Here is a 24,183-nt window from a genome sequence, read left to right as displayed (position 1 = left end):
TATGAGATTGAATGCGAAATGCCAGGCACTTACATTGTTGACATAGAAAACCTTAAATGTGAGTTACAAAAGTATGACGCACTGCGTTACAGAAGTGCGCGAATTCAATCTCGAAATAGGCGTGCTCTGCAGTCTGAGCAACCAACACGTCAAGCTTTACTTGACGAGCGACGTCACGGTATTTCCAAAGTAATTCCGGAAATATACTCCGAAGGTAGTCTTCTAACAAATACTAATGAAATAATTTCTCAGTTCGAAACTTTCTACAATATGTTGTGTAGTGCCACCCGGGACGATCACGATGCAAAAGTTTTAGTTTTGTATCTCTTGTAAAACCATTACAGGATGATGACTGTGCAGTCATCAGTGGGAGCCTTACGATCCAAGAAATTGAGCTAGCTATTGATCAGCTGCCTTTGTCGAAAACACCCGGCCCCGATGGACTTTGAAGTGAATTTTACAAAGCTTTCAAATAAATTACCAGCCCCATATTATTGGATATTTTTATTACAAGTTTAGAGGTTGACGCCCTTCCGCAGTCTTTTTGCAAAACCCACAGTTTTAATTCCCAAAAGTTCAGATAAAGAGAAACTGCGTTCTGTTGAAGGCTACCAACCAATCACGTTGTCAAACGTGCATTACAAAATTTTTGCGAAAGTTTTATCCAATAGATTGCAATTTGCGATGTCAATTCTAATTGGTTCCCATCAGACGTGTGGAATCAGGGGCCGATCAATTCAAACCAACATACATATCGCCCGTACACTTCTTCAGTAATGTTATGGTTCCACTGAGCAGCTTGCAATGCTCCAGGTAGACCTTGCTAAAGCTTTTGATCGTGTCAGTCACTCCTATTTATTTTCTCTTCTGGAGCATGTCAATGAGGGCTCTATTGTGCTTAAAACCCGCCGTGGTTGCTCAGTGGCTATGGTGTTGGGCTGCTGAGCACGAGGTCGCGGGATCGAATCCCGGCCACGGCGGCCGCATTTCGATGGGGGCGAAATGCGAAAACACCCGTGTGCCTAGATTTAGGTGCACGTTAAAGAACCCCAGGTGGTCAAAATTTCCGGAGTCCTCCACTACGGCGTGCCTCATAATCAGAAAGTGGTTTTGGCACGTAAAACCCCAAATATTATTATTATCTATTGTGCTTAAAGGCGTTAGGCTTTGCTACACCTGTTGTACTACTCGTTTAGTTATTAACGGCCAACTCTCCGAACCCATTTCTATTTGCTCATCAGTAAAACAAGGATGCCCGATGTCCCCACTACTATTCGCCCTTTACCTTGAACCGCTATGCTTAAGCGTAATTCAGTCGAGTCGCATCCATGGCTTCAATATACTGGGTAATGAAGTAAAAGTCTTAGCTTACAGACGATCTAGCGTTCTTCTGCACGGATAAGTTCAGTGTTGAAAAGGCAGTATCGAGAATAGAATTTGGCAGCGTATCAAAAGCGCGAATGAACTCCTCAAAAAGTTAAGGCTTATGGTGTGTCTCATGGAGGGCTGGCAAATGACTAATCGAGACGTAGCGTTCCCATTGAAAGATGGAGTTTCTGCCAGTAATCTGCCACATCTGTTGAGCATATACGGCCACCAGTGCCTTATCTTGGTACCTGGCCGACCACCACTTTGCCTCCGGTGCAACAGAGTTGGGCATATCCGGTGACAATGTAGAACACCACGCTGCAGTAACTGTCAGCGCTACGGTCACCCTGCAGATGCATGCGTCGGAACCTACGCTGACAAGCTTCGTGAAAATAGACCAGCTGAGGATGATACAATCACCAATCTAATGGACATGAGCGAAGTTGTGGATGCAACTGGAGAAAACACTCCCTGAGACTCATCGACAAGAACAGATTAAGCCGTCATCGGCTGACATTAGCCTCAGCCAGAAGCCTGCGAGCGAGGATGAGACTAAGGCGCCTGACGACGAACCAACTGTGTCATGGGCAGAATCACCACCAGTTCAAGATCGCCTACCGTCAGTGGAATCTGGATCGATGTGCGAGGCCGTTAAGAAGCGTCCAGCGCCATCTGACAATCCATCGCCCTCGGGAAAGGAGGCTCGTGTTCCCAAAGTGTCAAAGTCGACAAAACCGCTCCGGGGAACGCCTACTCCTGCAGATGTCCCTTTTGTTAACGTGCACCATAAAGTCCATAGTGCATCACCTCATCAAGAAGGGAGTGGTGCACCTGTGGAGCAGCGTTTAGACGCTGCACCTATATAGGTAATCATGGCGGGCGCTCTTCCCTTCCAATTTGGTACTTTAAAGGGAAGCTGAAAGGTTTTCCAGAAAAAATGAGTGAACATGTGTACATAATGGTTTTCAACCCTCCGAATTCGAATATCGTATCGAAATTGAGCGAAAGAAAGCGCAAATATATTTTATTTAGACGAAAAGTGCAGCAGCGGACACGCCCAGCTTGCGCGTCTCGTTTCCGCCTGTGATTGGTCGGGCGCCTCGTGACGTCAACTCTAGTGACCGACCGCTGCCGCTACACATGAAGCGCGGTGCCAGGTAGTTTTGTGCTGTAATGGAAAATTAAGAGGCAATGGAAAATTTAGGGAGACTGCGTTTTTCTGAGGAGTTCGGCGTTACTCCCTACATGTACGAGCCGATTGCGAAGAGCCGGCCTCTCGAAGAAGCAAACGATGCTGGTGCGAGCAGTGCTTTCGACGCGAACGAAAGCGAAGTCTTGGGATCTCCTCGAGTTGGAAATGCTCTTTGGTGAGTATGTTTTTTGCAAAGCGAACTAGTGATCTCGCTGATCTTTCGCCGATCTAGTGAGCTCGTTTCCGGTCGAACAACTGTAGTGTTGTGTTCCTGCATGCCTCCTCGTGGAACGTAAGCGGGGATGCGATCGTCGGCATTTGTGCGCTGTCCTAAGCTGTCGGCAATCTACAAAGACGGTTTAAACGCGTGAAAAGCTTCCCGGTTCATGCAGTACATGTAGTGACCGTCATCTGTGCGCCATCCGCACACTACTCGTAACTGAAGTCGTAAAGGCGGCGAATTCCGTCGGCTAAGTGAGACGATCGGTTGCTCGCTGTGCGCGAGAGAAGGGGGGGAGCGTAGCGTCCTGGCGTGCGCCCGATTTCCAGCACATGCAAACTCTACATTTGCACTGCGTTATGGTAGCTGCATGCAACCCGCCGTGGTTGCTCAGTAGCTATGGTGTTGGGCTGCTGAGCACGAGGTCGCGGGATCGAATCCCGGCCACGGCGGCCGCATTTCGATGGGGGCGAAATGCGAAAACACCCGTGTGCTTAGATTTAGGTGCACGTTAAAGAACCCCAGGTGGTCAAAATTTCCGGAGTCCTCCACTACGGCGTGCCTCATAATCAAAGTGGTTTTGGAACGTAAAACGCGAAATATTATGGTAGCTGCATGCAGGCTGTTTTACAACACACGTGCAAATAGAAAATTCGCGGCGCTTTGCGACGAAACCTGCGTCAAGGGCGGGGGATAAACATGCACCTTCCGTTCAGCGTGCTAACACGGAGCTCGCAGTAAATCAAAATCCAGGTTTGGGCGAGTTCGTGTATTCATAAGGCCTTCCAACACCAGTTATCATCAGTCAGTCCGCACTCATGCCGTCTTTGTTTTCGTTGCTCCGATCTTTTCGCGCTGCGTTTAGAAAGCCTGCTAGTGGCAAGTAGTCCTCTCTCATTCTGTGGCCATATACAGCAACTGCGCAGGCCGAATTGCAGGGCTGGCCGTATACTACCACTTTACATACACGCAGACGCACCAACAAAGGAATGCAGGGTCGATCGAAGCAGATTAAGATGGCACGCACGCAGAAACAAGCACGGTCAGGAACGGTCGCGCAGGCTGCGAAGGAACAACACTAGAGTTGACGTCACAACACCGCGGTTTCCGGTCTCCGCTCGCATCGTCAGCGTCAGCAGCAGCGCGCGGCATTCGACGGGGGGCGGAGCTACAGCGCAATTTTAACCGACGATTACGTCGCTCCTAATTGAAAAAAACCCCCAAATTTTACCTACATGGTTTATAAGGTTCCCGCATCCGTATATGAACGTCTTATTGAATTCGACAGACTCTTCAGCTTCCCTTTAAATGTCCATGGCTTATGAAGTAAGCGACGGCAATTACAGCTTCTTCATTTGTTACGCAATAGAAACCTAGATATTGCTGCTATCCAAGAAACAAAGATTGAACCCGACGAAAACACAGAAGTAGCTCTATCTCTCTTCCTATCTGACTATAATGTTTGTGTCAGCCATGCAGTAGGTGTTTCCGCAGGCTGTATGCTATATATTAGGAAACATTTACCATGTTATTTGCTACATTTGTTTACAGATAGGGAAGGGCGCCTAATTTGTTGCGATATTGATTTCAGTGGTATGAGCTTTAGATTTGTGTGTTTATGCTCCGAACATGTTACGTGAACGCGAGTGTTTCTTATCTCTAGAACATCATTTCTGTGCTGATCGTGCATTGGTCCACTTTGGAGACTTTAATTGTGTATGTAACGCGCAAGATCGTACGTCACTGAATCTAAGACATGATCCAAGTAGTGATGCGTTGCAACGCCTCATATGTGATTATCAGCTTGTGGACATTGGGGAAAATGAAAAGGCGGGATGTCGATATACGCACTTCCAGGGTACCTAGCATGCAAGGCTTGATCGAATTTACGTTTCACTTAGCGCGCTACCTCTTATTTATGGTTACACTGTGCACCCTAGCACAGGGTGCACCCGAGCAGAGGGTGCTAAATATCCCTGGCTCCGGACAGGCCGCCATTGGAATATGAACCTGGCAACGTTTAACGCTAGAACGTTATCTAGTGAGGCGAGTCTAGCAGTGATATTGGAGAAATTAGAGGGCAGTAAATGGGATATAATAGGGCTCAGTGAAGTTAGGAGGCCAAAAGAAGCATATACAGTGCTAAAAAGCGGGCACGTCCTGTGCTACCGGGGCTTAGCGGAGAGACAAGAACTACGAGTCGGATTCCTGATAAGAATATAGCTGGTAACATACAGGAATTCTATAGCATTAACGAGACGGTGGCAGGCCTTGTTGTGAAACTTAATAAGAGGTACAAAATGAAGGTTGTACAGGTCTACGCCCCTACATCCAGTCATGACCAGGAAGTCGAAAGCTTCTATGAAGACATGGAATCGGCGATGGGTAGAGTGAAAACAAAATACACTATACGGATGGGCGACTTCAATGCCAAGGTAGGCAAGATGCAGGCTGAAGACAAGGCAGTGGGTGAATATGGCATAGGCACTAAGAATAGCAGGGGAGAGTTATTAGTAGAGTTTGCGGAACAGAATAATATGCGGGTAATGAATACCTTCTTCCGCAAGCGGGATAGCCGAAAGTGGACGTGGAGGAGCCCGAACGACGAGACTAGAAATGAAATAGACTTCAGACTCTGCGGTAACCCTGGCATCCTACAAGATTTGGACGTGCTCAGCAAGGTGCGCTGCAGTGACCATAGGATGGTAAGAACTCGAATTTGCCTAGACCTGATGAGGGAACGGAAGAAACTGGTACATAAGAAGCCGATCAATGAGTTAGCGGTAAGAGGTAAAATAGAGGAATTCCAGATCAAGCTACAGAACAGGTATTCGGCTTTAACTCAGGAAGAGGACCTTAGTGTTGAAGCAATGAACCACAATCTTGTGGGCATCATTAGGGAGTGTGCAATGGAAGTCGGTGGTAACTCCGTTAGGCAGGATACCAGTAAACTATCGCAGGAGACGAAAGATCTGATCAAGAAACGCCAGCGTATGAAAGCCTCTAACCCTACAGCTAGAATAGAACTGGCAGAACTGGCAGAACTTTCGAAGTTAATCAACAAGCGTAAGACAGCTGACATAAGGAAGTATAATATGGAAAGAATTGAACATGCTCTCAGGAACGGAGGAAGCCTAAAAGCAGTGAAGAAACTAGGAATTGGCAAGAATCAGATGTATGCGTTAAGAGACAAAGCCGGCAATATCATTACTAATATGGATGAGATAGTTCAAGTGGCTGAGGAGTTCTATAGAGATTTATACAGTACCAGTGGCACCCACGACGATAATGGAAGATAAAATAGTCTAGAGGAATTCGAAATCCCACAGGTAACGCCGGAAGAAGCAAAGAAAACCTTGGGAGATATGCGAAGGGGGAAGGCAGCTAGGGAGGATCAGGTAACAACGGATTTGTTGAAGGATGGTGGACAGATTGTTCTAGAGAAACTGGCCACCTTGTATACGCAATGCCTCATGACCTCGAGCGTACCGGAATCTTGGAAGAACGCTAACATAATCCTAATCCATAAGAAAGGGGACGCCAAAGACTTGAAAAATTATAGACCGATCAGCTTACTATCAGTTGCCTACAAACTATTTACTAAGGTAATCGCAAATAGAATCAGGAACACCTTAGACTTCTGTCAAGCAAAGGACCAGGCAGGATTCCGTAAAGGCTACTCAACAATAGACCATATTCACACTATCAATCAGGTGATAGAGAAATGTGCGGAATATAACCAACCCTTATATATAGCTTTCATTGATTACGAGAAAGCGTTTGATTCTGTCGAAACCTCAGCAGTCATGGAGGCATTACGGAACCAGGGTGTAGACGAGCCGTATGTAAAAATACTGAAAGATATATATAGCGGCTCCACAGCCACCGTAGTCCTCCATAAAGAAAGCAACAAAATCCCAATAAAGAAAGGCGTGAGGCAGGGAGATACGATCTCTCCAATGCTATTCACAGCGTGTTTACAGCAGCTATTCAGAGCCCTGGATTGGGAAGAATTGGGGATAAAAGTTAATGGAGAATACCTTAGTAACTTGCGATTCGCTGATGATATTGCCTTGCTTAGTAACTCAGGGGACCAATTGCAATGCATGCTCACTGACCTGGAGAGGCAAAGCAGAAGAGTGGGTCTAAAAATTAATCTGCAGAAAACTAAAGGGATTTTAACAGTCTCTGAAGAGAACAGCAATTTACAATAGGTAATGAGGCACTGGAAGTGGTAAGGGAATACATCTACTTAGGGCAGGTAGTGAAGCCGGATCCGGATCATGAGACGGAAATAAACCGAATAAGAATGGGCTGGGGTGCGTTTGGCACGCATTCTCAGATCATGAACAGCAGGTTGCCATTATCCCTCAAGAGAAAAGTGTATAATAGCTGTGTCTTACCAGTACTCATCTATGGGGCAGAAACCTGGAGGCTTACGAAAAGGGTTCTACTCAAATTGAGGACGACGCAACGAGCTATGGAAAGAATGATAGGTGTAACGTTAAGGGATGAGAAAAGAGCAGATTGGGTGAGGGAACAAACGCGAGTTAATGACATCTTAGTTGAAATCAAGAAAAAGAAATGGGGGGGGGGCATGGGCAGGACATGTAATGAGGAGGGAAGATAACCGATGGTCATTAAGGGTTACGGACTGGATTCCAAGGGAAGGGCAGCGTAGAAGGGGGCGGCAGAAAGTTAGGTGGGCGGATGAGATTAAGAAGTTTGCAGGGACGACATGGCCACAATTAGTACATGACCGGGGTTGAAGTATGGGAGAGGCCTTTGCCCTGCAGTGGGCGTAACCGGGCTGATGATGATTATGATTATGATGATTATGATGATGATGATGATGATGATGTGCACCCTATATTCTTTAGCGACCATTGCCTAGTCTCAGCATCGTTTGGCAGCCGTCGGTATCAAAGTCGGCGTATGTGCTGGGAGCTGTGGTAGTTTAATAACCACTTACTTTCGCGTGAGGGTTTCTTAAATCGTGTCACTGAACTTATAGCTCATGTGTCATGCCGCAAGGACTTGCCACTCTTTGCTGTGTGGGAATTATTAAAACATGAAGTTAAAATGATAGCTATCGAAGAATCAATATTGGCTTCTGAAAAAAAAATTACAAAGCATTGAATAAACTTCTGAGGGAATTGCATGAGCTTGAATGCCTACATCCGGGTCAATATATTGATGATATTTATAAGGCCAAGGCACAGTTACAAACTTTGAACGCAGAAAAAGAGGTGCACTAGTGTGTGCGCTGGAGCAGCGTTTCCTGGAAGAACAGCCTTGCGGTGGGGCCCTTGGTGATGAACGCCGGCACGCGCTGTCGAAACAAATACTAGATATAGAGTATGGCGGAATCATTGTTAATGAGCCTACTATAATAACTAAAGCGCTTTTCGAGCATTATCAAAAACTATTTCGAGACCATAAGCCATTGGATACAAACGCTGCCAAAAAATTGTATCGTTGCGGCCCCAGTTAAATCAGGATGATTACGATTATACAAATTAAAACATTGATATTAATGAGGTAACTGCATGCATCGATTCGTTAGCGAAGGGCAAGACGCCCGGCCCGGATGGCCTTTCTGCCGAATTTTATCAGTTTTCGTTCCCTCTTATCACCATTATTACTTCAGGTGTACCGTGAGGCCTTGGAAGTAGGGTACCTAACCGCCACAATGTACGAAGGACACACCGTCCTTGTAGCCAAAAGCGATGATCAGACTAAATTGCAAAAAGTTGACGGATATCGGCCTATCTCCTTATGCAATGTTCATTACAAAATTTTTGCTAAGGTATTAGGTAACCGTTTGCAAGTTGTAATAAGATATGTGGTCGGTGATCATCAAACATGTGGCATCAGGGGCCGCTCCATTCAGACGAACATTCATGTTGCCAGATTGGTGCTAGTGTGTAACTGAGGGGTTTGGACAGGTGGCAATGTACTGCTAGATCTGGCTAAGGCGTTCGACAGTGAATCGTTCATTCCTGTTTACTGTACTAGAGCATATAAATATCGGATCCCTGCTCCTTGGTGTCAGGATATGTTATGCTAATAGTTCAACGAGGCTGATAGTGAATGGCTCTCTCCGATTGGATTAGGGTTGCATCATCAGTACGACAAAGATGCCCTTTGTCACCGCTTCTGTTCTGCTTGTATTTATAACCACTTTGTATGAGCATTCTTAAAGAACAAAATTGCCAAGGGTTTAAATTACTGACTAATGAGGTTCGGGTTCTTCCGTATGCAGACGACGTGGTCTTTTTTTGTACAGATAAAAAGAGTGTAAAGACCACTCTTGCAATTACAGAAGAATTTCGTGCGGCTTCTGGTGCAAGCGTTAACTTTGAAAAAAAGTTCAGGTTTTTTGTTTGGACTATGGGCCACAATGCCATCACATTACGCAGGCATTCAATGGAAAGAGGATCTGCGTTATTTAGGTGTGCCTCTCTCCCAGTACAGAAATAGCAACGCTCAGTCGTCGGGAGAAGTTGGCAAAATTTAACGTAAAGTGAATTCATGGCGAGGGCGGAATTTATCAATGTTCTTTCGTGCTAAAGTGTGTAACGTTTTCTTAGCTTCCCGTCTTATGTATGTGCTGCAAGTACTGCACTGCTCACGACTTCGCCTTCAGGCAGTGCATCGCGTATTTGCTGCATTTATTTGGAGTTCGAGTTGTGAATCGATGCGGCGCGACAATGTTCCTCCCCCTTGAACGTGGTGGTCTAGGATTAGTCTACCTCTTTGTCAGGCAAATTGTTTCACGCCTGTTTTTCTTTCGAGACAATGACCATCCACTTTTGCCTGAAATGTTGCAACTCCGTTTAGTTCATTATATTCCTAATACAGTAGTGTCATCAAATGCCAAAGATGTCCCACAGGCTCCCTGGGGCTTTCTCAAGGAGGTTGTTGACACATTTCTTTTCTTGAAAGTTAGATTCAGCCTGGGGGAGTACGTGTTCACTGCGAGTCGAAAAGCAATTTCTGCGGCACTGGTGGACTCTACTTTCCCAGATCCTTTGTATCGTGCACCTTATTTAAGCCGACCTTATCAGGATGTACTTAAGCGCGTCCGAAAAATGTGTGTACCTCCTGGAGTAAAAACATGTTTCTTTAAATTACATTCGGAAACACTCCCTGTTAAAACTTGGTTGAATTCGAGGGGTTGCTTTGTGCCGTGGTCAACAAACTGTCGGCTCTGTTCACGTGCCAAAGCCATAGATCACTGCTTCATAGACTGTAGGGACGCTGTATTTTTTCGGGACATTATCCAACGGACGCTTAAAAAGGACATTGACATGACTCCATATACAATTAGGTTTCTACCGTTTAAGGTTACGGGTGGTCCTCCCTATGACATGTTCATAGTACTTGGTTTACATAGCCTATGGAGAAGTAGACTGTGTGATCGCCATGCCGAAAGCCCGCGATCTACAAAGTCCTTCTTTCACGAAAGTGCTGCTTATGTAAGAAGTGTGTACGCTGTGCAGGAACGTCCCCCAGACTGGATGCACTTGTTGGATGCACGTGTGTTTGCCTGAGTTTTAAGTGTGCAGTTGTGTCCACTTTTTAATGCACCTTCAGTTTTCTTTTCCATGTAATAAAAAAAAAAACATTCGTGGCACAGCGTGCTAAAGTGCCGGCCTGCTGTCATTGAAGAACCTGTGTGACGTGGTTTCGATTCTGGCCAGCATCGGAAATATTTTCAAGAATTTTTTTTTTCTTTGAAGAGCGCCGTGAACGAAGTTGGGCCCACACTTTTAGGCTGCACTATCTTCGGGATCGACCCATATTTTTGGTTTGGTAGACAAAAAGAAAACTGGTCTAGCAACGTCAAGAATTCTGTAGTCATTAGAAGGAAATGACTAGCTTATTCGTTCCTTGCGTCGGGATCATGTGACCGTATTTGTTTTCGTGCCGCTTCGTCACAGATGTGGAAAGCATTGGTCCAAGCTACCGGGGACGATCGATGGTGGCATATGGCATATTTTGGGGTGTGGGCATCGTCGTGCTGGCTGGCCTGGCTGCCGTTGTACCAGGATGGAAGGCCCAGCTCGCTGTCTTCGCTACCATGTATGCACTGCCACTGCTGCTCTGGAGGTGAGCCGCCGATGATCCCCTCGGGCGCTGACAAAGGCCGTTGGCTCAGCTGCGCAGCCACGGTGTGCTAGGGGGAATTTAGTTCACGAGAATCGAGCTGTTTTCGAGTGTTAGGCGAAGTTTCAAGTGCAGATAATTTGTTTTGGTTTAAAAACCTACAGGCTCAAGTCCAATAGCTTACTTTACACTCAAGATTTTTTGTAAACATGTGAAGTATTTCATTATTGGTGTAAAACCTGATACACTCATGATCATAATCGCGAATTATGCCAGCAAATGACACTCGTAATTTTTGGGAGCATGTTCTGTGTAGTAACTTACGATTGCGCAATATACGCTTGCTCACCTCTATTACTTTGTGGCTGATTGAGCTATGTCATTTGTGAATGTGTTCCGTAGTTCTTCGTTCTTTAAGTATGGCTTTCCTTCCAATTTTCTAAACCTTACACTTGTAATCGTGGCTATTTCCCTCTATTTGGCCTTCAGCCAGCAGTGTGTAAAAATTAAGACTACCTAATGGAATAATTCTGTAATTAAAAAAGTAAATTAATAAACGTAAAGCATCGAACATGCATAGCGCCAGCACAACGTATAAAAGCTACTGTTCACTAAATTTTAATTATACGGTGGGGCAGGTGTTAAACTAGAGCACTCGATGTACAGCAACATTATGCATTCAAACATAAAGTACAAGTTGTTACCCTGGTTGACGTAGAGTATCTGTTATGAGCTACTACGCATTCACCACAATACTGCTGATCTTATACAAATTATGTCGTGTGGATTTTAAAGTCTAGCTAGATACGCCAGTACAACGTCGTTTATTATTTGTGATCCGCACTTGTTCATAGTGAGTAGCTTAAGGCACTCCACTAATCCCGAAGACAGTAATGAAGTTCCAACTTAATGGTGGAAGGCCTCCTTGATCTGCTCTTAAAAGTAAGGACTTCGTACTTCAATGTCAATCCTTATCTTTTTGACTGCTTATCGCAGGGCTTAGGCAGAGCAATCGCCTTTGCATATTAACCATGGCGTCGATGCATATGTCTAACCGCAGGAGATAGTTCTTGTGTCCTTCTAGAGTCTACATAACTCGGAAAATAAACGTTTGGAGACACGCGACTTAGAGGAAGGCCGGGCTCACCTCGGTGCAGTCGAAACCTAAACTCATAATGTGCAGTATGTCGTAAGATGAGAATGCAGCGTGCGTATTACGAAGGGTCAGAACGCAGAGGTCTATCGTGAAAGGAAAATGAGATACACAGCAGAAATGACCCGCATCGACTTTTTTTTAGATATCGCAGCACCGTATGCGCGCATGACCTTCTATATGATGCGAAATATTTCGGTTTCTTCTAATGAGCGAACGTCTCCACCCAAAGGAAATGTGTAAATTACCGATCCCCTATAGGTAGTTTTTCGCAAACTTTGTATCTCGGAAATTTTTCGCCAAATTCTGAAAGATGTGGGGTCGTGTCATGACGATGGGTAGGACATATTTTCTTCATGCGTTCGTGCAAAATTTAGTAACTAATCTTAGGTCTCAGTCGCATGCGCACGTGCGCAGCAACGCACGCATGCGCACCCTCGCATTCTAAATTTGCCGCCCGCGTGTTGCGTTTTATGGCAGAACTTGAGATGCAGTCTTTCGTTAAGTGCGAAATTTTCGAGAACAGCGCTGAAGTATGGACTTTTGGGTGTTCCGTGGTGGTGCCACTGGTCGCAAGTCTCTCCTTTTTAGCTGTGCTTCATGCGAGCTCATATTTCGTAGAGCGTGCAGTCCGAGCTGTTTTCCCCGCACATTACTGCGAAACAGAAATTTTAATTTCAGTGTCTAACAGCTTTATTGAAGTATGGTCTGAAATTTCGGTAACTTTTGTTATCTCTAGAAATCTAACATTTTTTTTTGTTCTGAAGACGCAATGTTTTAAGTCTGCAATAAATGTACTGAAGCGAAAAAATCGCGGCATAAATTTTCCTGTGGAAGGGATATGTATTAAAAGCACACCCAAAAGAGGTTACTGGTACGTTATCAGTAGTTCACATGTTAAAACGTTTTAATTAACCACGCTATCGACTCTTGACCTGGATTTTGTCCAGGTGGTGGCAGCGACAAGTCAATCATAATCTCTTCACTCCAAGAAGCTTCGCGCTGACGGAAAGAAAGTTAATGTGCACATATTGATTCCACATGATATCTGGTGCATGAAAAAGAAACTTACGGCAGATCCGACGTACTTGCAGCAATATACGTTAACGGAAGCTTTCAATTTCGATTAAATGCTGTTACAATACAGATGTGTGCAATTGCATTTTATTTTCAGCTTTTGTAATTTTCCGCACTTTATCCGCAAGAGCAAGCGCAAGCTCATAACCTCATGGTATGCGATGAAGAAGCAAAAAAATGTTCACTTTCGAATGTTCACCTATGGCAATGGCATGCGCGCCCTTTATGATGGGCGAAAAACGTGTTTACCGTCGTTGGCGTCATTCGCTAACTCTGTATATACCGTTAAACAGTTCGTAGTGCGAATGAACCCTAATATTTAGTCCCGTCAACCGGAATGCCACTGTTACAGCGTGTCGTTGTTTATATTCATCGTTCGCACCTCCTACTCCTCCACCTCCTCCTCCACAACTTCTATCAGGTACATAGTGGAGTCTCCCAAGTGGCTCTTGACAGTTGGAAAGTACAAGGAGGCCGAAGAAGCCATCAGGAAGATCACCAAGATAAATAACGTCAAACATATTGACGACGAAGACCTCGCTAAGCTGAAGAATCAGTACAAGGAGGTATGGCCAACGTTACTAACTTTGTCTTATTTAACCCCGCAGGGGCGTCTGCGTGAGCAGGTGTTTGGTGGGTTGCGACACCACGTAAACGAGAACATGAGGGTTGCACCCCCTCGCGTGTAGCCGTGCGCGGCTTAACTGTGTCTGCAGAAACTGGAATCCTGGGGGTTCAGCCGATGCGGTTCGCAGCTTTAAGGTCCCCCGGCGGAGGCAACACACTTTTGGCCTCTGCTTCACATAAAGGGCGCCTGCGGACTGACCCACCTGGAGAAAATAGGCAGTCACCTTTTCCTGTCCTGCTCTTCAGCCTTCGTATTTCTCTCTTACTTTCAATCTTTCCTGTCTTGTAATCCCTTCCTTTTACTTCTGATTTTCTGGTCGGCAAGGGTTAACCTAGTGTGATATATCCAGTCTTCGGTATATGAATATATGACGTTACAATGGCGATTCATGGCTGGCGTCTGCAGGTATTCTTTGGTACGCCCACTGAAAGGAGGGCCAGCGAAGCAACTTTTCGGTTATTTTTGAAACAAAACGAAGACATGTGCCTAAAGTAACATGCCCCTCACAGTGAAGACAACACAACTTTAAGTAAACTATCACCTTTCCTAGCATCTAAACTCCTTGCAAACCCGATTGGATCTGGTTACAAAGCCTTAAAGATGACAAGCGGAGACCTCGATATCGTCCTCTAACTGACAGATATAACAAGTTGAAAAGCTCGCTTAACTCACCAGTATCGGTGACATTAACATGACAATCTCTGCACATCGATTACCCAACACAAGCAGGGGAGTAATATCACATTTCTTGAACCTTAGTGACGAAGAGCTCTTTGAAGGATTCCAAGAGGAAAACGTAATTAAGGTACAAAGAATAACACTCCGGCGAAATGACCAACAGATCTCCACGAAACACGTGACTCACATTTGGTACCAGTGCTGTCGCCAGTTCACTTGACGCAGGATACTTAAAGATCAACGTCAGGCCATAGATACCGAACCCGATGCTGTGCTTGAAGTGCCAGATGTTCAGGCATGAATCAAAATTCTCGTAGAATCAAATAAACATGCGCGAAGTGTAGTGCCAACGACCATACTGCTTACAACTGCAATGCTCCCGCACAATGTGTCAATTGCAAGGGAGACCATCCAGCTTACTCATGGAGCTTCCCTTCCTGGAAGAGAGAAAACGAAATCATTGCCATCACTTTAAAACAAAAAATTCATTCCATGAAGCGAGGAAGAAGCTAGAGCACTTACCTCAAATAAGCTGTGTCTATGCGGCGTGGTAGGCGGCAGTACCATACTGGTTTCAGGGGTCTACAGGGTACACGCACGGCGTTCCTGTAGAAACTCCATGTGCCCTCTTGTGGCAGCAGCCAGTGCTGCTCCATCATCGAAGACGGGCCGGCAGACAGCGGTAGGGCCCGAAGCTGAACTGAGCTCCAACTCCACTGCCCGAGACGCGCGTCTTGGCGCCTGGCTCTCGATGTTCCAGCGCCTCGGAGAAGGCGCTCGAGGTTGACCCTTAAACCGCGTCGTCATCGACGCCAAAAGATCCGCGCTTCCTGGCGCTCACTAAGGGCAAACTTTTTGTAACTGCGTTTCAAGAGGGACCGGTAACCTGAACAGTTACAGCTCTTGCAAATAGTAAAACTCCTTTAGCACATGTCACGTACAACTTTTGAGCTTCTTCATATAAATTAACATTCTCAATTCCATCACTATGGCTTTTAGCATTTATTCGAAATGCAGAGGCCTGATTCACAATTTAGGTAACATAGTAAACTTCTCACCTGTAGCATATTGCCTACAAGAAACAAATCTAGGCCCTAAAAATAGTCAATTGCTCAAAGGTATTACTGCTGTGTGAAGGGCCGGGAACATTCCAGCCATTTATCAGAAGTCGCTACATTTATACAAGGCGGTACTCCTACCCGTAGTGACCACTTCTACACTACTTTTGAGACCGTAGCAGTCACTGTTTTATCGTATAAAACTGTCACCATCTGGTCCATTTACATTTCGCCTCATAACCACGTTACACTTACACAACTTGAAAATTTAATAAATGGTTGCCCGAGCCCTTTCTTTTAGTGGAAGATTTTAATGTCCATTGTACACTTAGGGGCAGAGATAGAACTGACAAATGAGCGTGGCTTATTGCATACTTTATTTTATCTAATATTTATCTTTTAAACTCGGGTGCGCCAACCTACTTCTACTTAACACTATTACTTACTTACTCACCACTTTTTGCTTTTTGCTCACCATGTGTTTTTACCGTTGTTAATTGGGAAGTTCTGGACACCCCATATGGCAGTGATCATTTGCCTGTAATCATCAAACTCGCATCATCACCACCCATTACAAATTCTAAACCGCGGCGCTGCAAAACACATCTTGGTGATTTGCCTCTTTTTTATAGAACATGCAAAACTAGAATACTTTTCAAGTGAGCTAATCACTGTCGAAATCCTAAAGTTCACTACGGTTTTAATTTCAGCGGCAGTAAAGGTAATACGTCAAGCATCCAGCCTTGTGCGCAAAATCCCTGGTGGACACGTGAGTCAACGAAAGCTAAAAAACAACAAAATAGGACCTGGATAATCTTGCGAAGAAACCCGATCTATACCATGCTCCTCGGCTTTAAACAGGCCAAAGCCAAACCACAATTTATTCGAAGGCAGGCGTTTCGCCGTGGAAGAAATGGATATCATCGATAAACAGTTCAGTCACATCAAAACGAATGCGGGGACAGGTTCAGTTTAGCGGAGCTTACTCATCTTAAACAATACCGTTACTTAGGCTCGCATACTTTGCGAACACTTTTATAGTGTATCCAGCTCAGTAAACTGTTCAAAAGAATTTTCAAACTATAGACAGTCTGCTGAGAAAAAGAAGCTACCTACTACTGACGATTCGCATGAATTATATATCCCCCTTACACTGCTCCGCGTTCGCTCTGTACAGGTAAAAAAAAAATATCGGCGATTACGATACTATCTGATGCGAAATTTGAGCGCAGCTCTATACATGTTTTTATTTCGAGATTTACTGGCTGGCACGGACAATCTGTCTCGTGACGCGCATTGCAAACAAAGCGAAGTGTGGCGCGACTGCCTCGCTAATCTGGAGGACGCGAGAGCCAGCGCGTGGCCGTCGCGTGGACGCGATTCATAGCACCAGCAGCCGCCGCCGCCGCCGCCGGACCTCCCAGACGAGGCGCGCTACTTTGGCGCCATCCCGTAGCCATCGTCTCCGCACTACGCTTTCCACCTCACGCTTTCACCATACCTTCCTCCTCCCCTTTCCGCCTCATGGTTCCGCTGCACCCTCCTCCACCGCTTTTCTCCTCGCGTCGTTCATCCAGCGCTGCGATCCGCGTTCCCTTTCATCTTTCGCTGTGCTAATTCGTTCGGTTACGCCTACGCTCGCCGCAGGAACAGGTGCCTAAGAGCTCCGCTCTAAAACAGGTAACGACCGCACTCACTACTCCATGCTGGCACACCTATCCCAAACATCTGTAGAGGTTCTGGAATCTTTCTATGCAGTCCGAGAATCTGGAATAATGCCGAAAGAATGGAAGAAAGCAATAGTTTCATTTCTTAAAAGCTGGTAAATCTCCAACATCCGCAAGCAGCTACAGAGCCATTGCCCTGACGAGCTATTTGGCAAAATCATACGAAAGCATTGTTAGTATAGGCTCTCATTTATTTCAGAATCAAGAAACCTAATAGACCCTCACCATTGCGCATATAAAAAGCGTTGCTCAACCACTCACCATCTTGTCCGACAAGAATATGAAATTCGATATGCATTTTTACACAGGCAACATTGTCTTGCAGTTTCCTTTGATTTATAAAGTCTATGACATCACGTGGACATATGGAATTTTAAGGTCTCGCTGACCTCGGGATCTGTGGTAAAATGCTGAAAGGCCTAGCTGATTTCTTGTCTGATAGAACATTTCAGGCACGTTCCGGCACAGTGCCGTCACATATATTTACAGAAGGAAATGGAGTTCAGCAAGGCTATGTTCTAAGCACGATACCTTTCATAAGTACACTCTGTTAATAAGGTTATACCGTCGTCCGTTATGCCCTCTGTATACCTCGACGATCTGCTAGTGATGTGCCGCGCCTCAAGTTTGTTAAACTGGGAGAGGCAGCTTCCAATTGCAATAAATAGCCTTGCACAATGCTATCGAAAATGGCTTGCGCTTCTCGGCTCAGAAAACCTACTGTATTCTATCAGAAACGAGAGCTACACTGCTACCCAGTCCTGAAATTGGAGAGCTCCCCACTGCAAGCCAAACAAGATTATAAACATTTAGGAGTGACCTTTGACACAAAATCAAACTTCCTAGCCGATATAAACAACATAAATTAAGGCAAATAAAGCGTTGAATATCCTCAACGTGTTGTCTCATGAGCACTGGGGTTCCGATCGAACGTGTTTCTTACATACATTACCGGCCTGTTGTGTGTACTCGTCTAGACTACGGTTGTATAGGTTATGGCTCAACCAGAAAGTCTTGCATTTGGCGACTTCATCCGGTACATCATCTCAGACTGCGACTGGCAAGTGGTGCTTACAGAACATCACCTGTCCAAAGTCTATACGTTGACTGCATTGAGCCTCCCTTACAGCGCGCAGGGCGTACTCACGTTTTCCTACGTACTCAAAATTCAGTCACCACCGCAACACATGCTACAACATCGTGACACAATGCAACTTATACTTGCACTATACAAATATGCAAAACATGATTAGGCCGCTTATTCTGCGATATGAGCAATACTATCGAGATTATGATATTCTTCATGATGTCCTCCAGGTTGCTAAAGAGCCACTACAATTGTCCCAGGTGTGTGACATTATAAAGCAATGTGATTGGACATCGATACATATAAAGAAAAGAGACGCCCCTCAAGAACACATGATACAAGAGCTCCGCGCTCTTCCGGACGAATGTAAAAACAGAATTCTACACAGATGGATCTAAAACACCAAAACTTGTGGGTGTGGAAGCCGTAACGAAAAATTGGGGTAAATGCATTCGATTGCCACAGTATGGCTGTTTTCCTTGAAGTTTATGCTATATGGGCTGTAGTTACAAAAATTATCACTGACAAGGACAGAATTGCTGTCATATACACCGATTCCTTAAATGCACAGAAGGCTCTACATCTGAAATCCGAGTGTGAACCTCTGCTCGGTGATATTTTACACATAACTTCAAACAAATACGGGTGATCTATTGGTTTCTGGTGGATCGTTAGCCATGTTGGAATACCGGGTAATGAAGCGACAGATAGATCCGCATCCATGACAGCGTACAAAGGCATGTAACGCAATACTTCCATACGGACATAGCATCCGAGCGATTCGTAAGGCCTTAATGACAAAATAGCAACACGAATGGGAATATTGTGCAAACGAGGTACGTCTTACTAAACCTGTACTCGACAAGTGGAACTCATGCAATAACCAGGAACGCTTTATGGAAGTAGCTTGATGCCGACGAAGTATTGGGCACGCACACCTGACAATTTCTTTTGCGTAGAAAAGAAGACCCACCAACATGCGATTAGTGGCAAGAACTGCTAACAGTTATGCACATTTTACTGACATGTACACATGTTAAATCATAGACAAAAACTTCGACCGTGGCGGCCGCATTTCGATGGGGGTCGAAATGCAAAAGTCCCTTTGTACCTTGCATTGAGTGCGCGTTAAAGAACCCTAGGTGGTGAAAATTAACCCGGAGTCCCCCACTACGGCTTGTCTCGTAATCATATCGTGGTTTTGGCACGTAAAACCCCAGAATATTTTTTTTAACAACTGTGAAAATGGTTGTCCTCAGTTTTCGTTCTTCGCTTCTTTATGGAATAGAAGGACTTTAACATTTCATCGCTGTGAAAGAAGCGCTTATAGATACGCCCTACGAGTCTCAAAGTAATGCAACTGCATTAATAATGGCAACATTTTGGAGTTAAGCTGACGCCCATTGTTAATTTTTGCTATTCTTTCTAATAATAAATGCTGCTAGCGCAGCATTGTTGGCTACGAAACCTTGAAATTCAGGATCTTTGGAAGTGAAGTGCGCGTTCAAAAGCAAGGTGAACTGCAGGGAATCGTCAGTAGTAACGAAGCAAAAAGAAAACAAGGTTTTTATTACTTCTGGACTGCAATGCTGTCTCGCCGACAGTCTTAGCGTACAAATGACATCCGTCTCGTGAAAAGTTGAGCTTACACGAAAAATGTACATTGTTTGTTCAAAAAACATTAAAATGTTTCGATTATGTTAACATGACAAACATGCGAAGTAGTGTAGATTCAGGGATCGCTAGATCATTTCGCACTCATTCAGCGGCTTATGTGCATTCGCTTTGCAGCAACATGGGAATCGGAAAGCGACAGCCTGCGCTGGAATCCTGGCCATGTGCAATTCAAGAACGATGGTCATATTTACGCTGACCAACGTAATCTTTCAGTAAGTATGCCGCACTCATCTATTCTTTCTCGCCCGTGCGGAATTCCATTACGCATATCCGCTATACCTCCTATTTACTTTGACGTAGCTGTGGGTGAGCCATTAATTCTATTTGTTGGTCTCTTAACGGAGTACAGCTGACGAAATTTTGCGCCGGTACTCTAAGTCGCCATCAGATCTGGCATGGCTGCGTTTCGCATCGGCGTCTTCCGCTGTCCTACGCTTATATCGCGACTCCATTGGCGTTGGGCCTGTTCGCGAAAACAGATCATATGGTAGACAGATACATATGGTAGGCGCAATCAAGTTATGCGAGTTATCCTAGATATCCTTGAAAAATATACAATCGGTGCATTCTCGTATCACGACTAGCCCATGGGGCTGAAACTTTGAGGATATGGAATCTGCAACGAACGGTGGAATAGAAATTGTGAAATGCTAAGATATCGCAGTTCAAATTTGAGAGCAAACGGGTTTAGCTGATAGTTTAGTTGAGATCAAGAGGAATAGGTGCAGTTTCTAATGCGCAATAAATTGTAACTCGGGATGACCAGAGTTAGTTTATTGCGCACTAGATTCTTTTGCATGCTCATTTCGGTGATCTTGCAAGAATATATAGCAGTGGAAGTACTCAATTCACAATTTTGAAAGCTGGCAAACTATGGTTATTTACTCGATCTTTCGCTAATAGTTATCTAATGCCAAAGAAAGTTGATTGCTGAGATCAACACATTCGGTCATTCTAGTTTCGAATGCGTTGGCCTTATCTTGAAATAACGCCCTCGCACATGCTCGAAAGAACTGAATTCATGAAGACACCTTTCTCAGCAAGCTACTCCCGTTTTAGACGCTCATAACATCGGTTATCTTTTCTATCAGAAACGGTGTCTACTGTTTACGTGACTTCACGTGTCTACCTTTTACAAGGGGTCGTGCTTCATCGTAAGACAGACATACCCGCGACGTAGATCACGAATGAGTTTATACATTTTCAACATAAGTACCTATGCATATCTCTTCGGAACTTGCGACCGTGCAGCACAATATTGTTCCCTTGAAATGCAGTTATTTCTCCTTTAATACCAACGCAAAGGGTAAGTGATCAATTTGGCTATTGGTTTAGTCACAAAGCAATACTTGCGCCATTTTTGTTGCTCTAAGAGTGCTGTAAGATTCGACAGACGATCTCACCGCTGCCACCATTTGTTAGAGTTGTCGGACGGTCTACGAGCTGTAGGCCGATCTCACCGCTGCCATTCAGATGTAAGATTTGGCAGTCGTAGCTGTGGGAAGGAGCTTGACTCTTCGTCGGGACTTATGAGAGCAGGATTTATTTACATGTTGTTTGCAGTTGAACATGAGATACATCGACAGTCCAGCGTTACTCCCAAATGGACCCGCAAGACGAGCATACAGCAAACAGCTTACGAGCACACACCTCACGAGTACATTTCGAGCACGACAACAAGCACCCTCTAGCAGCCGACAATCGCTGCTTATAAGCACTCTGCTCGACGTCACTGTTCGACGTCATTGAAGATGACCCGTCCTTTCGGAGGAGGCGGGCTCTCGACTTGGAGGAGGATGAGGGCTCGCACGCACGCAGTGGGGATTCCGAATTAATTTTGTGCACGTGGTATTGTGTAATCTGCGCCGGTGATTTTGCATTTCGCCCCAATCGAAATGCGGCCACCGCGGCCAGGATTCGATCCTGCAGCCTCAACCCAAAGCCACTACGTCACCCCGGAGGGTTCAACTTAGCTACGAATGACGTTTCTATGTTTCGCGCCTTTCCTGCCATAAAAGTATGCATCAAGTAGCCGAGCAACAAGGAGAGAAGCTTTATATTTGTTCTGCCAGTCCCAAATTTATTACTAAAAGTGCACGAGGTCCATGAACAGCGTTTTGTCGAGCCGCTTTAAATGCAACTGCGAGTGTAAGTGTGCAATCCAACCTCTATTTTTTTCGCTGTCATTTTTATCTTATAGCTCCCAAGAGACGGTATACTCCATAAGCACGTGCGCTAGTTAATTTATCATGTCCTTCGTCTCTTGCTTGGCAAAAAACTGCAACGAAAAGAAAGTACTAATAACGTCAACTAGGGCCCAAGAAAATCATGTGATGACCGCTTTACATTTCAATATGAACGAGGCCAGGGCGTTCTGACGACTGTCAGCGCTGCTTAACATAGAATCTACTCAAACAGATGACCAAGCTAAATTTCTTTCTGCAATAGTTGTGAGTTTCATGGGCGTGAATTATTCTTTACGTCAAAACTCTACATGTTTCTGTTTGCCGGCTTCAACGCACTTGCGCGGTTCTTTTGCTGCAGAAAAAGAAAATTCTTGCACCTCTGGTCCGCCAAACCAGGCATAGGATGCTGCGCCAAGACCTGTTCACACAATAAACGTCTAGTACAAGACAAAAGTGCGAGCGGAAAGGGTGTTAATAGCCTAATTTACACCAACGCGGTACACGCGTGTTCAATGGTGACTACGCGCGCCACGGAGCGAAACAGCACATTGCGAGGGCAAGCTGGAGGGGAAGCGCGGATGGCGAGAACACAAGGAGAGGCTGTTGCGTACTCCAGGGTAGCGTACCGTACTGCTGCCGAGAAGTAGCGGCGCCTGCCTAACGAAGCTCGACCGACATTACTTATTGGGTAGCGTGGCGTTGTCGGCGGGCTGCAGGCATCCAGTAGATCATGGCGACCAAGCAGGGGCGAGACGATTTGCTAGTGCGAAACTTGCACGGTTTATTCAAAGGTAGTTGAAAGAAAATAAGAAAAGCATGAACTATGAAGTATGAAGTCTCAAGTAAGAAGTATATCAAAGTACATTTCGGAGCCTTTTAAATAGCTCTCTACAAGTGTGGGCGGGATCTTGCTTCCATGGATGACACGTGACAGGCGCGGAGAGGGCCCCTCCTCCTGCAATACCAAACACGGGAAGGAGAGGTCGATCCTCTCAGAGACGAATCCGGTCGGGTGAACGACCCCTCCGGTGCACGTGGGCTCCGGTTCAGAGAAGGTCGGGTGAATGACCTCTCCGGTGCACGTGGGCTCTGGTTCAGGGAGGGTAGGGTGAACGACCTGTCGCCACGTGGTGTCAGACGCCAACCCTGACAAGGCCTGGCGAGGATGAATGTCGCTATCCTAACTTTTCTTCATGGGGCTTAGCTGCTCCGACTGCCTGGAAAGTGTCCAGAGCCTCAAAGGCTCGGGACAGATGTGCTCTCATTGTTCTTTTTTCTCCTTTCCGTTCCTCAACCCCCTTCCTCATGTGTAGGGTAGCAAATCGCAAGGAGTCTGTTTGACCTTCTTGCCTTTCCTTCCCCATTTTTTCTTCAGCGCCTCATGTAGTCGTGAGGTGAAAAAAAAACTTAACAATCAGACAAATGAATAAACTGAGATGTGATCCACAAAAAATGTCCGGCGAACGTGCGTTTCCTTAATATGCCCCTGCTTACGGTTCATCTTGTATGATGAAAAACGTCAGAACAGAATTATTCATTTCCATTACTGTGCAACAAGTTCTACTTACCAGATAGCACAAGGCAATAAAAATGACAAGGGCGATAACCACATTTTGCACGCTTAACGTACATAAGGGACAGGTACGTCCCATCGCAAATTTCATTGCAGAGTAGCTTGCACGCTGCTGTCAGTTTTATTATTATATGAAAGGTACCAATGATCTACAACACTGAATAGAATTTTTGTATAAATTAAGAGGTCAACGAATCTTACTGTCTAGATTCAACATCTTTTCGGTTCACTGGTACACCTTTGATGTGAACAAACAATATTTATTGGTTTATTTGTTCATATACCTCGTAACAAAATCGCGTCTTGAGTAACTTGCGAATTTCAATGGTGCACTGAACGGGAAGGCGACGGAAGAAGTTTCTCGACTGGATTAATTCCTGAAGCACAACCCCCCCCCCCCCCCCCCCGCATTATGTTTGTCCCCGTCAAGGGCTTACTTCACCTAAT

The 24,183-nt window shown here is 45.3% G+C and overlaps 1 protein-coding gene across 2 annotated transcripts in view; it reads left to right on the top strand.

The window, feature by feature from the left end:
* LOC142571589 (solute carrier family 22 member 6-B-like) overlaps window positions 1–24,183 on the top strand; it is an 82,034-nt gene that overhangs the window by 18,755 nt on the left and 39,096 nt on the right. For both annotated transcript variants that reach the window (XM_075680084.1, XM_075680076.1), the window contains exons 4-6: window positions 10,727–10,895; window positions 13,544–13,688; window positions 20,092–20,189. In XM_075680084.1, the coding sequence (XP_075536199.1) occupies window positions 10,727–10,895; window positions 13,544–13,688; window positions 20,092–20,189 (412 nt within the window). The remainder of the gene's footprint in view (window positions 1–10,726; window positions 10,896–13,543; window positions 13,689–20,091; window positions 20,190–24,183) is intronic.

This window comes from Dermacentor variabilis, chromosome 1 (assembly GCF_050947875.1).
Source record: "Dermacentor variabilis isolate Ectoservices chromosome 1, ASM5094787v1, whole genome shotgun sequence".
NCBI lineage: Eukaryota > Metazoa > Arthropoda > Arachnida > Ixodida > Ixodidae > Dermacentor > Dermacentor variabilis.
Note: the sequence above shows the minus strand (reverse complement) of the source record. Positions and strands in the feature narration are given on the sequence as shown.